The 18,843-nt window shown below is 37.1% G+C and overlaps 1 protein-coding gene across 6 annotated transcripts in view; it reads left to right on the top strand.

Moving 5' to 3' along the window:
- The window catches only part of LOC128510067 (cadherin-like protein 26), a 32,203-nt gene extending 14,397 nt beyond the window's left edge, over positions 1-17,806 (top strand). For 5 of the 6 annotated variants that reach the window (XM_053482041.1, XM_053482039.1, XM_053482040.1 and 2 more), the window contains exons 11-20: positions 1,490-1,720; positions 2,039-2,260; positions 3,076-3,191; positions 5,805-5,870; positions 6,714-6,779; positions 9,955-9,999; positions 11,596-11,661; positions 13,733-13,774; positions 13,877-13,939; positions 15,300-16,397. In XM_053482041.1, coding sequence (XP_053338016.1) covers positions 1,490-1,720; positions 2,039-2,260; positions 3,076-3,191; positions 5,805-5,870; positions 6,714-6,779; positions 9,955-9,999; positions 11,596-11,661; positions 13,733-13,774; positions 13,877-13,939; positions 15,300-15,518 — 1,136 coding nt within the window. In that variant the 3' untranslated portion in view covers positions 15,519-16,397. Of the gene's footprint in view, positions 1-1,489; positions 1,721-2,038; positions 2,261-3,075; positions 3,192-5,804; positions 5,871-6,713; positions 6,780-9,954; positions 10,000-11,595; positions 11,662-13,732; positions 13,775-13,876; positions 13,940-15,299; positions 16,398-16,564 lie in introns of those variants that run through there. The other variant, XM_053482044.1, reaches the window with a different exon arrangement.
- Positions 17,807-18,843: the final 1,037 nt, after the last annotated feature.

Below are 18,843 nucleotides of genomic sequence, written 5' to 3'. Positions count from 1 at the left end.
AAAATTAATACATAAAAATAATTAACCCAAATTATTAGGTAAAAATAAAACAAATAAACCTACAATTTACCTTTAAAAAAGTAAAAATAAATCCCGACAAATAAGTGTTACCATTTATGCATGCAAGCACTGTGTGTGTGTGTGTGTGTGTGTGTGTGTGTCTGTGTGTGTGCGTGCGTGTGTGTTATGTGTTTGTGGTTTGTGTGTGTGTGTTTCTCTCTCTTGCACTGCGGAGTGTGTTTGTTGTGTGTGTGCGCGTAATTTGACAATGTGCCGGTTCTCTCTCTCTCTCTCTCTCTCTCTCGCCTTTAGTGTCTTTGTGTGTGTGCGTTGTGTGTGTGCGCGTAATTTGACTATGTGCCGGTTCTCTCTCTCTCTCTCTCGCCTTTAGTGTCTTTGTGTGTGTGTGTGTGTGTGTGTGTAAAGCAGAGAAGGGGTACTTCACACACAGTAAAGGCAAGTGTGTGCGTTATGTGTGCACAGTATGCACACATAACGCACACACTCAGCAGCGCAAGAGAGAAAAACACATACACACACACATACACATATAACGCACACAGTAATAGCGAGAGAGAAAGAGAAAGAGAGTGTGTGAACGCACACTTTTAACCAAAAAGAGGGAGAAAATGGATTTTTAATCATTAATGAGTCTTTCTTTTGCTTTACACGCATGCACACACGTCTGTTATAAGAAACAGAACACATGCACTGTACATCCGCGCTTTTAAACACAAAATAAAATATGTTTTACACACACACATGGTCACAGTGTTACAGTAAACAATACACACGTGCACGGATGATGATTATACCAGTAAGAGACGAGCACTAAGACCCAGCAAGGGAGACGATTATCCACAATTCCGCAACACAAGCGAAAAAAAAAAAAAAAAAGCAGTTGTGATCACGTGACGCTCAGCATCAAAACAAAAAGGCGCATGCGTGATACATGATGCGTGATACATGATACTTGGTCGTTAACCAAGACTTGCTCGTTTTTCAAGTCAAAATTAAAAAAAAATCTTTGCTCGTCTTGCGGAACACTCGCAAACCGCGTTACTCGTAATCCGAGGTTTCACTGTATAACAATTTTCATAGGTTGTTTTCAAAGGTAATAAACAAATTCAACACTCATTAAATATTTCCTATCTAAAGCTTATATTCTGTTATATTCTGTGTTAAATATTATAAAACATTGAATGAATTGAAAAGAATTAAATTTATGAATGCTTCTTTCTTCAGTTTAAAGACATGGCAGATACTGTATGATTTTAATTGATCATGTACAATGTGTTTTAATTGACTGTACACCTTTTCTTACTACTTAATAAAGCAACCCATTGAGCTGGAATTTATTCCAGTTCTTTTTTAAAATTATTTATATATTTTAAATTTGTCTAGGGCGATTAATTTGGGGCTAAATTCCATCTGGATTTCTACAATTCCGACCAATGTATATTTTTTCTCTTATTGTTTTGTGACACAGGGGAACCTCCTGCCACAGGTTCAGGCACTGTTGTGGTCTATGTTGGGGATAAGAATGATAACACACCTCATCTAACTGCTAATACTTTAGTAATGTGTGGAAACAAAGCTGACAGACTCAGAGTCACAGCAGAGGATGCAGATGCTTTTCCATATAACGGACCCTTCATCTTTACTTTTGGCGAGGATGATCCAAAGCTGCAGAGCCTGTGGAAGTTAGAACAAAACCCAGGTAACAAGTAGTTAAAACTTGGCAATGTTGCTAGTCATATTAATTTACTTCCACTAAAACATATTAAAATGTGTTCACTGCTATAAAAAATAAACTGGTTGCCAATTTGAATTGCTGTAATATCGTTTAAAAAATGCTTAATTCTAATTGGTTATATGGTGTTCATTAGTTTTCACCAACAGCATCTTAGACAATTGTGCAGCCAATGCACATGTTCTACAAGATATTTACTTGCCCATACTACACTGTTATTTTTAATCACTTTTAATCATGTCTTGTTTGTAATAATTGCAAACATCTGCCATGTTCCTGACTCAGGGTCCGAGACCATATTGATTAGTCTGAATCGTCTGCCATATGGGAATTATTCAGTTCCACTGAAGATTGCTGACCAACAGGGAGTACTAGGACATGATGTCTTAAAAGTGGTCATATGTGACTGTGGGAATGGAGATGTGTGTCTGGGCCCGCGACCTCGATCGACCAGGCTCCATGGAGCAGCTATAGGGATTCTACTGGGAACACTGCTGTTGCTGGCCTGTGAGTCTTTTCATAAGAGATACAATTATAATAGATGCCAAGTAACTAGACAAATTGATTTGAGTGTAAGAAACATGAAAAAAAAACTTTTTCCACATATTTTCTTAAAAGATAATTGCCACAAATGTCAGTCTCAAACTTTTCAATAAAAAAAAATTGCAGAAAATACTTTCCAACACTACAAAATTCATTCGGTCCATCTACATGAACTAGTTTGTGAGAGAGTGTGTGAGCCAGACAAGTGAGAATGACACAGACTCAACCTAAATCTTAAAAAGCAGCACAACACACTGTAGTGTTTTTGTTGAAAATGCATGGTTGCAAAATTTAATTGTGAATTAAAACATAAAGTCATGACTTTGCTTAAATCATAAGTGTTTTTTTTATTTCACAATGTGGTGGTGTGTACAAAGGCCAAATGCAAAAAAACAACAACTTTGTTCCAAAATCAACATTTTATATTTGCCTAAAAGTAAAAAAGTTTCTTCGCCTAAAAGAAAAAAAGTTTACTATAATGGAAAACCTAGAAAAAAAAATTAAAAACTACAGTGGCTTGCAAAAGTATTTGGCCCCCTTGAACTTTTTCACATTTTGTCACATTTTGGTCTTGGCTTGGAATCATGTATGATTTTTGTTCCACTTTGTTTCACACTTTGTATTGGTCTTTCACGTAGGAATTCCAATGAAATTGATTCATGTTTGTGGCTGTAATGTGACAAAATGTGGAAAAGTTCAAGGGGGCCAAATACTTTTGCAAGCCATGGTACTGTATATTATTTAATTATATAATTAAGGATTCTTGAATTGTTTTTCAGTGATTGTCTGCTTAAGTTTTCACTGCAAGAAAAAGGAATTCAAGCAATTCGCGTGTACTGATGGCAGCCCAAAATTGATGTCGTACAATGAAGAAGGAGGCATTTCAGACTGCAAGGTGTGTTCACAATCAGTAACATATTAATTCATATGGCTCATATAATTTCAGCCTAGTAATTACTTTGCTCTATGCTGTCCTATTGCATTGTGCCTTATACAATACATACTGTATATGGGATAACATGGGAGGATGAGTTAAAGGATTGTATGTGCAGCTTCTTAACTGAAGGATTTGCTGTGGTCTGTACATCAACTGCTGTGGTCCATGGTACCAAAGATGTACAAGTAACTAAATGTAGATAATATTTTAACAGATGACTTAGTCATTTGATCTATTTAGGCACCACATTGGAAATGTAGGGAAGCACATGAATATAAGCCTTTGGCTCTTCTGTCTGCTCTTTGACCTGTTATGGAGCTGGGCCGAAGGACTAAGTAATAACATTAGGACATTTCCAGTAAATATTAGACGCAAGAATCTTGTTTTATTCTCATTCCCTCACGCTAAGATCGTGTGATTTCTACCTTTTCTATAAAGGCTTTTCTTGTAGCTGCTAGGACTTCCCAGTGTTTTGCCACATGCCTGATATCCAGATGCTTTATGTGCTTTATGTAAGACAAGCAGACCAAAAACCAGCGATGCTCCTGTCTGAACTCACTTCACAAAGGCGGATAGTCTGAAGAGCGCAGACGGCATTATTATATAGTATTATATGATTATAGTTTTATGTAAAACATGCAGAATTATGCATGCATGCAAAAGTATATTTATTCCAAGAGGATGAAAAAGTTCATGTCCAGTGTCCACCTGGCTAACAATTCCATAATGATCTAATAATCAAAGCTTTTCCACACCCTCTTCATTTAGATCTGGCTGGATCATGCAAGGGTGCTTTGATTGAAATGGTTACATGATGCATTTTTATTCTGATTAAGCGACTTTTCTGATTATTAAATGAATATTAGAGTCCCTATGAACTCAACTTATAATTATGAATAAGGATCATGGATAGGGGTTATTATGGCACAATTTATCTGCGACTATATATTGTAACAGGTTTAACAAGCATAGAGAAACCTAATTCCACAAGCATGAACTGTGAATTAAGCACAATGTTCAGCAGTAAGGTTAAACATATACAGTCTTAGGTTTAATTATGATCTGAAGTGGAACAGAGGTTTTGGTGGCACCTAGGTAAATGGCTCATGTCCACAGGACATAGCTCAGTGTAAGCAGTGCCCTCTGGGTTGCGATGAGACAAGCCAAGCAAGTGAGGTGAGCCATACAGAGGAGGTGGCGCAAAGCAGGCAGAGACATTTACATTTTCATTCCGGAATTTGACAGACGCTCTTATCCAGAGCGACTTACATTTTTATATCATTATACATCTGAGCAGTTAAGGGGTTAAGGGCCTTGCTTAAAGGCCCAACAGTGGTGGTTGTGTTTTTTTTTTTAACCTGGAACGCTTCCATACCGTAGTCCAATGCTTTAGCCACTGAGCTCCCCTCGACCCCAGCAAGGCACACATTTATGACAGAGAAAGAAAGCGTCTAATTTTAGGCTTTAAAATTATCTACTCACCAGTTGAGCGTGGCGTCGGCTTTTTATTGCCCGCTGGTGGCGGGAAAATGGGAACAATAATTGCGTTTCAGCCCAGGTGTATCAGCAAGCCCCGCCCCCTTCTCAGAGACACAGGGGCTGCAGGTAAAGTGGCGTGTGTGATGTTTGAGAGAGTGGTTTGAGTGAAAAGTTTTGTCTAATGGCTACTTTGGCTACTCAGGTGCTTGTTCAGTCCCTTGTTATTTCGAGACTGGACTACTGCAACTTACTCCTGGCAGGCCTGCCTCTGTCCCCGATTCGTCCTCTGCAACTGATCCAGAATGCAGCAGCACGTCTTGTTTTTAACCTCCCCAAGTTCTCCCACACCACACCACTCCTCCGCTCCCTGCACTGGCTTCCTGTAGCTGCCCGCATCAAATTCAAAACACTGATGCTTGCCTACAAAGCTAAAAATGGCCCAGCACCCACTTACCTATCTGCGCTAATTACACCACGCACTGCACCACGTTCCCTCCGATCCTCCAGCACTGCTCGCCTCATCCCACCATCTCTCAGGGTTCGAGGGCGGCATTCATCCAGGCTCTTTTCTGTTCTGGCACCTAGGTGGTGGAATGAACTGCCTCTAGATGTCCGTACATCAAAGACTTTGACTATCTTTAAACGACGACTCAAGACTCATCTGTTTCTCCAGTACTTGGGCTAACCCCCCCCCCCCAACCCCCCCCCCCCCCCAAAAAAAAAAAAAAAAAAACCTCTTTCCAGTTGTGTTGGACTAATGGCACTTAGTTATTAACCTAGTTAACCCAGTGTAAGTATGTATCCAATTATGTAAACATTAAAGCACTTTTTGTAAGTTGCTCTGGATAAGAGCGTCTGCCAAATGCCTAAATGTAAATGTAAATGCAAATGTAATGTGTTCACAAGCCCGTAAGCCCGCCTTCACAGTATGTTCATGAATAATCATGAACAGTGATGAACTTATCAGATTTTGGAATACATTCAAGCCTTGTTCCGAGTGTACTTAGCACAGGGTGCAGCGTTGTAGTGGTTCCGCAACATAAAAAAGATAATTGCTTCACTTTTACTTAACTGTATGCATTTCTCTTTTAGTCTGCTCCACAACTCTACCAAAGCCAAAATGGAATTTATCAAGACGTGAATCCTGACATGACACGGGTGTGTATTGCATATTATAGCAGAATATTTATCCTTTAAATTTTTTTTAACATACCCTTCCATAACTTACTGTAATAACTTATTCTTTTTATATCTTCCTGGACAATAATTCTACCATGCTTCATTTTATGTTTCATCCTGTACAATGTTCTGGATTGTGATCATTTCTATGAGTTTAGCACACTTGTTTACTAATTAGGTACGTAACTCAATTGAATTTTGTTTTGCCGTTTTGTTTTTTCACCTAATGTCCACTGAAGTCAGATGATTTTGCTGGTCAGATAAAGAGATAATTAATGATGTTTCTCCAACCTGCTCCAAGTCAGATCACCAATCCATTTGCCTCTCTAGCTTTGTAATCAAACCCTACCGTACAGTACCCTCTTCCCTCTTGTACTGTATCCTTCTTAACCCTACTACTGTATAAGCAACCCAACTTTTCCTGCCATTGATAGACGTACTATATTCTTGTTTATACCTTCTTCCCATAGTTTGATCATTTGACACTTATAATTACAATGAAAAGTGGTTCTATAAACTATTGCCTTAGGTGGCTGAATACAAATGTATGCCACACTTTACAGATATTTAGAATTTTTAAAAACTATTTATCACTTCATTTCCGCTTCACAATGATGTGCCACTTTGTGTTGGTCTGTCACATAAAGTCCCAATAGAACACATTTATGTTTATGATTGTAACATGACAAAATGTAGAAAAGTTCACAGGGTATAAATCCTTTTCCTTCCTTATCCTAATTAATCTAAGATAATCTTTTTAAATCCCATCCCTTTTAACATTTCATTAACTCACTAAATTCTTCTTTCTTCCTTCTTCTTTAGATTAAGGAATGGATTTATCCCAGCAGTGCTGATCATTTTGCAAACCTTAGGAGAGGAAGTGGTCAGGTGTGTACGACATTTCTGCTCTCTGTACAGACAGATATACAGATGGGTGCCACACTACAAAACACATAAAAGCACATTTGTTTTTCTGCTTATTATGATGATTAAATAAGCACTTTTGACCACTATTTCCCACCCTATTCGTTGGAGCCATTGCACTGAATTCATGGATTCACCAGATGCTTTGGCTTACATTCAGAGTGGAACATTAAGAATCATTTATTGTTTTTTTCCACCTTTCTTACAATGCCTACAGTTAATGAACAATGCCTACAGTAGACAAGCTTGTTGGGTAACATCTGTGGAGTGTCACATATGTTATCTAGCAAGCTTGTCTTCTGTAGGCATTTATTGCTCAGGTTTGTGAGTGAATCTAATTACAACTCTACAATTTCTAAAATCCTACAGCAGCATGCTCCTATCAAGACCAGTAATATCCCCACACACTTACTCTTCTCCTTGGTATACCCCTGAGCTTCGTATTCTCAAGGCTACCGGCAGACGGCTTAAACGTCTTTACAGGAAAACCGGTCTTACTGTTCATTATTTGGCTTTTCTAGACAATCTTAAATGTTATAAATCCACTCTCTTTTCAGCTGCTCTAACTTTATCTCTGCCACAATTAATAAATCGGGCAACAGGCCAAAAGCATTATTTAATACTATTTAATAATAAATTATTTAATAATAAACTTACCAACTGCCCACCTCAGGATGCTCTTGTATCTAATGAGTTTTGCTGCTCTTTTTTGGATTATTTGCTTGAGAAGACGAATACTGTCCACCAATGTTTCCCTACTGATACAGAGCTCAGCCACCCAACAAATTTATCCCATCAGTCTCTGTCTTGTTTTTCTCTGATGACCCCAGATTCTGTCTCTAAGCTAATCCTGATATCAAACTCTTTATCCTGTCACCTTGATCCTGCTTCTACTTCTCTCCTGAAATTTTGTCAGTCTGCCATTTCTGCACCTATTTTTTATTTCATTACCGCATCTCTTACCTCTGCTTCATTTCCTCTGCCACAAAAAACTGCTGAAGTTACACCTGTGCTCAAGAAACCCAACCTTGACTCCTCAGTTTTATCTATTACTATCTATACTATTGTCCCATTTCTAATTTACCTTACATATCCAAATTACTATAAAGTACTGTTGCTGCCCAACTTCAGTCTTTTCTAGTTGATAATGATCTCTTCGACCATTTTCAGTTTGTTTTTCGCCCCCTCCATAGTACTGAAACTGACCTTGTAAAGGTAGCGAACGATCTACTGCTTTCTGGTGATTCTGGTTCCTTGTCTATACTGCTGCTACTTGATCTTAACTCTGCCTTCGATACTGTCTCCCATGATTTGCTTATTTCTCGTCTCTCTGGTCCGGGTATCTCTGGTACTGCTCTTTCTTGGCTTTCTTCCTATCTTTCAGATAGACAATTTTATATTTCTGTTAAGGATTTTCGATCACCGTCCCCCTGAAGCGAGGTGTTCCCCAAGGATCTGTTCTTGGCCCACTATTATTCACAATTCACATAATCCTACTCGGTCTGACCCTTTAACGTCATGGTCTTAACTATCACTTTTATGCAGACGACATTGAACTTTATTCTATCTGTACTCCATCTGCCCAAATTGACAAAATCTCTGCTTGCGTGAAGGATGTTAAAGATTGGCTTAACTTAAACTTTCTGAAACTTAACATGAACAAAACTGAGATAATTTTATTCTGAACCCCAGCACTCACCAGCAACATTTCCACAAATTTTACCTGGCTCTCACATCAAAACATCAACTTCTGTCAAAAATTTAGAAGTAATCTTTGACTCCACACTCTCCTTTCAGCCTCACATTAAATCTGTCACTAAATCTGCATTCTTTTATTTATGCCGCCTTGCCCAACTGCGTCCCTTCATCAGTACCAAAGATGATGAAACTGTCATTCATGCATTCGTCTCATCACGCATTGTTTTCTGTAATGCCCTTTTCATTATTCTACCTGCCAGCACCATCTCCAGATTACAATATATTCAAAACTCTGCAGCTAGAATACTCACTCATACCAGCGCTCTGCTCATATAACCCCATCTCCATATGATCTCCTTGTTTTCTAATTTATAAATAGCTTAGCTCCCGCTTATCTTTTTAATTTGCTTGCCCCCTACATTCCGAGTCGTTCCTCTGATTCTGGCTTTTTTGTTGTCCCTTGATACCGCCTCTCTTCAATGGGCGGCAGATCATTCAGCTTCCAAACTTTGGAACTCTCTACCACACACTCTCCATTCTGTTAACAACATCTCCGTATTTCAATCTTTACTCAAAACTCACTTGTTTTCCGAATGTTACATCAAAATCCACCTGTCCTCTGTTTGTTGACTGTTTTCTACTCATTGTAAAGTGTCCTTGAGCTCTGGAAAGGCGCTATATAAATAAAAATTATTATTATTATTAATAAGGCCAATAATATTTAGAAACACACATTTGAACCAACTGATGGTTTGGGGCCTAAAGTTCTGGACATTTTTTAATCTTCTAATTCATTAAATCATAGATTTTTCTTTTGGGATCAAGTCAAATATCAGACTGATAAAATAACTCCAACCCTTCTCTCTAGTGTATAAAAGCATACAATTTTTGTATGTAATGTATGTGTGACTGTTTATGCGCAGATTCTGGGTACATTTAAAACCTTGCAGCCAAAGCGCTTAGCCTATTGGGTTTAGTGTTAAAGCATTTTTCACAGATAAATGATTAAATTGCTCTACTTCAACTTAACTCACTCACTCACTCATCGTCAATACCGCTTTATCCTGTATTCAGGGTCGCAGGGACCTGGAGCCTATCCCTGAGGCTTAGGGCACGAGGCAGGGTACTCTCTGGACAGGGTGCCAATTCATCGCAGGGCAAACACACATACACACACTCATCACACTCAATCAGACTATGGGCAATTTGAAACCGCCAATTAGCCTAACCTGCATATCTTTGGACTGTGGGATGAAACCGGAGTACCCGGAGGAAACCCACCAAGCACGGGGCGAACATGCAAACTGCATGCACACAGAGACAGGAATCGAGCCTGGACCCTGGAGGTGCAAGGCAACAGTGCTAACCACTACACCACCCTGTCGCCACTTTCACTTAACATCATACATAATTTTTTTTTTTTTTTCTATAATTCATACAGAGCCCAAATGGCATTTATCAAGGCTTGATGCCCGAAATGATAAAGGTATGTATTGCTTGTTTTGCATATTTTTAATACACGTGCATAGTATGTAATCATATATAATTAGTGAATATTTAATTGTTACCCTTTATTTTTAACATACCCTTTATTTTTAACGTACCCTGCTCTAATCCACAATATTCTACTGTATCTTATTGGACCTTAACCTCCTCTTCTAGGTTTTTTCACACATAAGGCTACCTTGGCCAACCCTACCCTAGCCTACAGTGCCTTGCAAAAGTATTCATAACCCTTGAACTTTTCACATTTTGTCACAGTAACCACAAAAATAAATGTATTTTATTTAGTTTTTTGCAGTAGACCAACACAAAGTGGCACATCATTGTAAAGTAAAAGGAAAACGATAAATTGCTTTCAAATTTTTTTACAAATAAATTTTTTAAAGTGCAGTGTGCATTTATACTCAGCCCCCTTTCTTGGATCCCCCTAATTAAAAACCTAATTAGTGAACCTACCTTTGTGTAGTTTTAATCTGTAGTATAAATACAGCTGTTCTGTGAAGTTCTCATAGATTTGTTAGAGAACATTAGTGAACAAACAGCAACATGAAGCCCAAGAAACACACCAAACAGGTCAGAGATAAAGTTGTGGAGAAGTTTAAAGCAAGGTTAGGTTAAAAAATATATATTCCAGGCTTTGAACATCTCACAGAGCACTATTTACTCCATCACCAGAAAAAGAAAAGCGTATAGAAAACCTACCAAGACATGGCCGTCCACCTAAACTGACAGGCCAGAGCATTAATCAGAGAAGCAGCCAAGAGGCCCATGGTAACTCTGGGGGAGCTCCCACAGCTCAGGTGGGAGAATCTGTTCACATGATAACTATTTGTCATGCTCTTCACAAATCTGCCATTTACGGAAGAATGGCAAGAGGAAACACATTGTTAATGTGCGGGAAGAGCAAACATGTGAAAGGAGGTGCTCTGATCAGATGAGACCCAAATTTATCTTTTTGTCCTAAATACAAAATGCTATGTGTGTCGGAAAACTAACACAGTGCATGGTGGTGGCAGCATAATGTTTTGGTGATGCCTTTTTTCAGCAGGAATAGGGAAGCTAGTCAGAGTTGATGAGAAGTCTGCATAGGACTTACCCTAACCCTAGGACCTTCTAAACATATGGACAATAGAATGGTTTGGATAAAAGCATATTCATTTGTTAGAATGGTCCAGTTCTGACCTACTGTATATCCAATTAAGAATTTGTGGCAAGATTTGAAAATTGCTGTAAACAGATTCTCTCCATCCAATACTGAAGAATGGGCAAAACTTTACTCTGCAAAGCTGGTAGAGACATATCCCAAAAGACTTGCAGCTATTATTGCAATGAAAAGTGGTTCTAAACAAGTGGCTGAAAACAAATGCATGCCACACTTTATATATATATATATATATATATATATATATATATATATATGAAAACCATTTATCATTTTCCACTTCACAATTATGAGACACTTATATTTGTGGTTGTAACGTGACAAAAAAAAAAGTGTCACCAAACGTTATCTTGTTTCCCTATTCACTTATTATCCTTATTAACTTACTAAATTCTTTTTTCTACATTTTTCTTGTAGTTTGAGCCACGGATTTATCCCAACAGCGCTGATCATTTGGCAAACCTGAAGAGAGAAAGTGTTAGGGTAAGTACTCTCTGCTCTCTGTACAGACAGATATACATTTATATTTAGGCATTTGGCAGACGCTCTTATCCAGAGCGACAAAAGTGCTTTGAAGTTTTCATCATTGGATAAATACTTACACTGGGATACTAGGTTAATATTTAAGTGTCGTCAGCCTAACAAAGTTGTGAAGGGATTTTACTTTTACTTTTTTGGATGGGGGATTATCCAAAAAAGTACTGAAGAAACAAATAAAAGATAAACATATTGATTATATAGATATATACAGTCTCATGCAAAAGTTTAGGCACCCCTTGATAAATAACAGGTTTTGGTATTTTTTTAATTGAAAAGATGTTAATACAGTCTCTCGTGAAAAATGGAAAAAATGCATAATACTTTCAGAAAACATTAATGCATAGTTACTTCTTATGCCATAAACTGTACAAAAATAAAAACGTTATTATGGCACTGTGCAAAAGTTTGGGCACCAGAGTTTTAGAGTCTCAGATTCTTTTTACAAGGTGTTAGACCCTAATCAGCTCATTAGATCTGATGCATGGCAATAGCTGTCATTAGTAAATGCCAATTTCAAAGCTTCACAAATACTGTACTTTGGCTCTTTAAACCTTGTGCACACAATTGCGGACACTCAACAACTATGGGTTCCTCTAAGCAGCTGTGTAAGACTCTGAAAATTTAAGTTATTGATGCCCTCAATGTAGGAGAAGGCTACAAGAAAATAGCAAAGCATTGGCAGCTTACAGCTTCCACAGTGAAAAATGTAATTAAGAGATGGCAGTTCAGGGGAAATGTGGAGGTCAAGATGAGATTTGGAAGACCAAGAAACTCTCAGAGAAAACTGCTCATATGCTGGTCAGAAAGACGAATAAAAAAAACTATTTGACTGCAAAAAACCTGCAGGAAGATTTAGCAGACTCAAGAGTGGTGGTGCACCGTTTCACAGTGCAGCGGTGGTTGAACAGACAAGACCTTCATGGAAGAGTCAGCAGAAGAAAACCTTACCTGCATCCCCATCATAAAATCCAATGTCAGAAGTATGCAACAGAACATCTACAGAAGCCTGATGCATTTTGGAAACAAGTGCTGTGGACTGATGGAGTTAAAATAGAACCAAAGCCACAATCAGCAAAGGCATGATTGAAGGAAAAAAGGAGCAGCATTTCATGAAAAGAACACCTTGCCAACTATTAAGCATGCGGGTGGATCTATAATTTTTTTAAGGTTGTGTTGCAGCCAGTGGCACAGGAAACATTGCACGGGTGGAGGGAAGAATGGATTCCACTAAATACCAGCAAATTATGGAAGCAAACATCACAACATCTGTAAAAAAGCTGAAGCTAAAAACCCTGCACTGGGTGCCAATTAATTGTAGGGCACATACATACACTTATTCATATTTGGCAATTTGGAAACACCAGTTAGCCTAATCTGCATGTCTACTGAGGTTGTAAGGAAACCCACCAAGCACAGGGAGAACATGCAAAGTCGAATCAGACCCCAACCCTGGAGGTGCAAAGCAACAGCCCTAACCACTATGCCATTGTGCTGCCCAGTAAAATCCTATCTTGTATGTATGTAGTGATTTAGTGATATACTGTACTAAGGAAGAGAAAAAATATCAGCCTCATTTTAACACCAGGATTTCTCTGCTACCCCTAAAAATAACTTCACCTGCATCGCAGTTTTCATACCAAAAACTTTGATGTCTTGTGTAGTATTCATTAAAATAAAAGTTAAAGATGTGATGTGTGAAATGCTACTACACACTTTTGGCCTTATTACAAAACTAACATGTGACTTAATATCTGACTTAAAATGATCAGACACATATATTTAAACAGAAGACAGTTACAGTCTCTTTAAATGGTTTAATACTGTCCCTGTACAGCTTATATAGGTTTGTTTTATATTTAACTTAAGTGTATTGCAAATATTAAAGATGATCTATTATCTGTCAAGTGGATCTAGTTACTGGCAAATGTAACCTTTACATTAGATAGTGCTGTCTGTTTAAATGTTAAATATGTAGTATTTAAAGTAAAAATGACATTGTTTTGTGTTCCATCAGGGCTGGACTAAAAACAGGAATAGTACATATAACAGCACAAGGGTAAATTGATTTACATTAAAAAACAGCTTTCAGTTTCAGCTTTTTAGTATTTTCATATGGCATTTTCTTTTCCTATTTTGATTCGTATTTGCACTTTTTCAGGGTGGATTCACCAGATCCTTTAGGCCTGTGTCAGACTGGAACATGCAAGAACACATTGGAAGGGTAAATTCTTGCTCTCTTTTGTATATATATGCATATCTGCTGTTTATTAAAGTTTCAGTGGTCTCTGATTGGTCAGGAGGTGGCAGTGGTCAGAATTTCTTATAACAAAAGCTCTGGTAGTAAAGCTTAAATTGCGCGTTTATATTAAATTCTATTTTAATTAATTAAATTAATGCAATGAAAATAAAAACAGTAAAAGTGAAATTTAAATCTGCTGTACCCATCAGAAGTTAAAGGTATTTTTACTTCATTACTGTACTTGTATACAGTACAGTTTTCACATGGCTACTTTATTTATATATATATTTATTATTGGACACTTTTTTTCCTTCTACTCTATCACATCCTACTACAGATTTCTGTACTTTTTATTTCACTGAATTTCTGCATGGCATTGTGTTACATAACTACAGTGGTGTGTAGCATTTTAAAGGGTAATATCACCACCTTCTGACTATTATACATAATTACCTTATTGTACATCCAATATGTGAAATCCTTAGTTAAGAGAGAGAAAGAGAGAGTCTTATACTATGACTTAACGGCTACAGTAATCTTATACAAACTCAGTAATTTTTTTTCTTTTACATACAGTAAGTACATTTATATGTAAGTGGTTTTGTATTTTTTTCTCAAGTAGAGGTGCGAATGGAGGACTCTTTTATTTGACTAAATAAAAGACTTAGAACTTGGGTATAAGTTTACTTAAATATAGGATTTGTGTACTTTGTCCACCTCATATCAAAGGTAATTAAAGTAAAGAAAATATCATCTCAATTAAGGTGTCAATACTAACATTATGGTGGATTGCAGAACTGTATGGATTGAATATTAATAAATGGTTAAAAGAGAATATAACTATTAGACAAATGATTTGATTGGAAAGTGACCACTCACCTGATCAGCTGTTTAAGTTTGTCTGACATATTGTAGACATCATAAAGAGATAAAGCTGTGAGTTCATGATAGTATAGATTTACACTGAAGAAAGAAAAAAAGAAAGAAGAAAAGAAAGAAAGAAAGAAAGAAAGAAAGAAAGAACACTAGAAAGTGTCAACAATAAAAAGAAAAAGGTTTCCTGTTGTTTAGCTCTTAGGAGTAAAAAACAAATAAATGTATATACAATAAACTAGTATTTTCTTTGCATATACCATATTAAATCAAACATAAATGGTATTAAAGACTGAAATTTTAGACATTTGTAGACATTCTGTTTACAAGGTCAGTTTAAATGAGTTCTTGTGAGCTCATTTACCCCTAATTATTAGCACGTTCTTGTCCAAATTAAAACTGATGAATCTATTTATTTTCTTTGTTCTTTATGTTAATTATCTGTTCTCCTGATGATTCATTACTACAGAAGCTTTATAATCTTTCTGTGGAGCAGCAGGACTTCCCTGAATGTTACCCACATGATTACGGTGCTGAAGAAACCAATAATGAAGTTGTGACACTGGACCAGTTATCTGTTTACAGCACAGAAGATAATCTGGACTTTCTGCAGAACTTGGGACCAAAGTTCTGCACACTGGATATGATCTGTCAGCAAGGACTAAAAGAGAAGAACATGAAGTTGTAATTTTTTAAACGTTATTATTTACTGTTCTATTGGATAGCGGTTCTCCATTAAATAGCTGTGTTTTTATGGACAATATCATACCTCATGGCTAATTGGCTTTTCTACGCTATACAGCCTCATCAGTACAACAGCCACAATGATTTATCTTCTGAATAAAACTCGAACAAAAAGCCATTGAGTTTAAAAAAAATGTGAAGATCAAATGTGAAGTTATAAAATTATTTGGACATGTACTGTATGTATGTATGTATACATGTACGCATGTATGGGAATTTTAATTGCCAGCTTTTCTAAAACTTGTTGTAATACATGTAAACTGCCTTTGTGGTAACAGGCCATTACAAATGTGCATTTTGTCATAAGCTTAATCCTAAACAATCTGCAATATACTGTACACATATTTCCCTGCATTTTTTTTGCACTTTATCTACATCTGATTCTTTTAATTCATTGGACCCAGAATGTAGTGACAGGAAATGAGAAGGAAAGAGCTGGCAGGAACAATTTAGCAGAGACTGAGGGGTGTTAAAACCTAAAACATCTGTCCTCAACCTCAAGATAATGAACTCTAAGTTAAAACTAAGTGTTCTATCTATGTCATATATTTTCTCTTTGTTTTTTTATTTGTTTGTTTTGGTTTTTATTTTTAATTACTTGCACTGCAAATATTAGAAATATATAAATTGCACTTTTAGGTTTTTGCACAAATGATGGTGGTAATGTTAAAACTAAATGTATTGAATAAAGCTTTTACTGGTGTTAGTAATATTGGTGCTGTTATTTACTTTATAGTATAATGTTAAATGTGAAACCATATGTTCTGTCCCTTGTTTAGCACAACATGTTCCTTATGATATGCAGAAATAAGCTGTGCTTCTAATAAACACTAAACAGACACTGTGACACTGCTGTGTTTTTCTTATATATATATTTGCATCTGACCTTCACTCCTTATGTCTGACTGAGGATTTCAGTCTTGTATGATTGCATCTGAGAGTCATGTTAAGGCAAACTGTGAACATTAATTTCACTGTGTGTGTTTCCAGTCTATGCAGGTCCGTCCATTCCAGGCACGATTCTGAACCTGCCTGCTGTGCTTCAGCTCCCGCTCCATCAGCCTTTGTGTTGCGTGTTCTGCACTAAGGTCATGTCTTCTTTGGGTGACAGTATTTCCCCGTGATAAAAACTGGTGCATTCAACTCTGATTTGTCCCTCGGCTCACGGGACAGTGGTTGTATGATTTGCTGCCAATATTTCTAGTTTTAAACTATATTTGCCACAGTTATGAGCTCAGCCTTTTTTTTGTCAGCTGCCTAGATTTTGTAAATAATCATACTGTCATATTGTAAACATCAACATGTTGTGCTTTCTGTTACGGGAGTGTCTTCTCATTTTCTTTGAGGACGTTTGGAAAGATATTTGTCTTTTGTGTGTTTTATAAAAAAAAAATGTAGTTGTCTAAACTAAGTTTTATATCTTTAAATAGTAGTTTAAATAGACACTGTTTTTTTGTGGTGTACCACAATTCAGAATAACACTCACTTTTGTTAAAAAAAAACCCCAAACATTTCATTCATGCATTATAACAATTCAATATTGATTCCATATAATGCATTCAACATATTAAATCAGGTCAAGAGTTTCAGTTAATATTTAAATATTGGAATGAGGGAAAAGTGTGAGTTTGTGACTTTAACAGTGGCATGGACAATGAGTCACAGTAACATTGCCAGATTGGTTAAACCTGTCAGAAATATATAGTAATCGTATTGTATATAATCACTATGTACAAACTTCATAAGCACAGACGTACCCAAGATGGGCTGCTGAAAAATAAAAGTAAAAATTAATCCAGTTTTAAACTAACCAGTTTTGGTCAGATGTTTTTTTCTTCTTCTTTTATTATATTGCTTTCATTTTTGCCACTAAAACATTTCTGAAAGTCTCCACAATTACATATTAATGGTGTTTATACCGTACCAACAATCATGCCAAAGTCAAAATTATGATATCACTTGTTTAATTTATTCTGATATGAACACTAACACAAGCTCTGCATGAGATGATAACTGCATGACTGTAACTTTGTCTTTGCCAACCAGTTAGATGAGAGACATACAGTACTGTAAGTAGATCTCTGGCCCAATAATAGGTAGGTTTCTTATTTTTCTGCCAGTTAGTTGTTTTTAAATTTTAAACCACTTTGAATGACATTATGCATGATTCAATGGGATTCTGATGGAGACTGAGTCCTGAAGAAGTATTGGTGTGAATAAGCGTGTTCTCTGTTTTTGTTGTGGTCATTTGCAGTTCCTGTTAGGGTTCACTGTAATCAAACATTTTAATAAACAATTCAATCTTGTGCATGCTTCTCTGTATTGCTTTTCCACAGTTTTGACCTTTATGTGCTATATTAGGGGTTAATCCTAATTATTTTCCCATGTTCCACTGTAGTTTAAATTCACTGCTATATTCTCTGATGAATTTAGAGTAAATTGGTGATCATACTGTAACAACGTGGGTCTCCCGAGGGGCGGAGCCACGCAAAAATATTCTGTACTGTTCAGAACAGGCTTATACCCCATGGAGTTCCGAACTGGCAGAGTTGTGGCCATTTATACACACAGTTGCCAGGCAACGTCGCAAACAATGTGGGCACGCCACACCTGGCGGCGTGTCTATTTAAGGGTCCTGATAGAAAAAGAAAAAGACATAAAGAAAGAGAGACAGAGAAAGAGAGAAGACAGAGACAAAGACCCAGCCTCTGCCTCCCCAAGATGCCGGCTAGAGAGAGAGAAAGTGAGAGAGAGCGACAGTATCAGTTCAGCCTGCGCTCTCTGCTTACGTATAAAGCTGTACACAGAAACAGAAATCTCTCTCTCTCTCCTATAAATCCTCGGTTAGGGCATAGGTCCCGAAAGTTTTAGTTTAGGTTTCCAGTGCCAACTCCATTCTCGCATAGACGGCGGAGCTGTATTTCTTTTGTGTTTTCAGTTTTCTTTTGTTTCCTTTTAAGTTTATTCATTAATAATCCCAAACTATATCCGAATGGAAAGGTCCTTCCTGTAATATACGCACTCTCCCAAAATCCTATTTCATTGACCACCCTCCTAAGCCCTGCGTTAGGGCTCTTATATAAAACATACACCTCACCCTCCACCACTTCATGGATATAATTCATTTTAAGAAGCTAAGGGGAAGTAAGCCATGCATTTCTAGAGCCACTGGTTACAGGCTGTAAAGCATAATTGTGTAAATTTGTGAGGCACACTTGTTTGCTATGAAATCGAGTGCTTGTGTCTGTATCTTAACATCTGTGGTTAAT

Source organism: Clarias gariepinus, chromosome 22 (genome assembly GCF_024256425.1).
Source record: "Clarias gariepinus isolate MV-2021 ecotype Netherlands chromosome 22, CGAR_prim_01v2, whole genome shotgun sequence".
Taxonomy (NCBI): Eukaryota; Metazoa; Chordata; class Actinopteri; order Siluriformes; family Clariidae; genus Clarias; species Clarias gariepinus.
The sequence above is the reverse complement of the archived record's forward strand: the minus strand, read 5'-3'. Positions and strand labels throughout refer to the sequence as shown.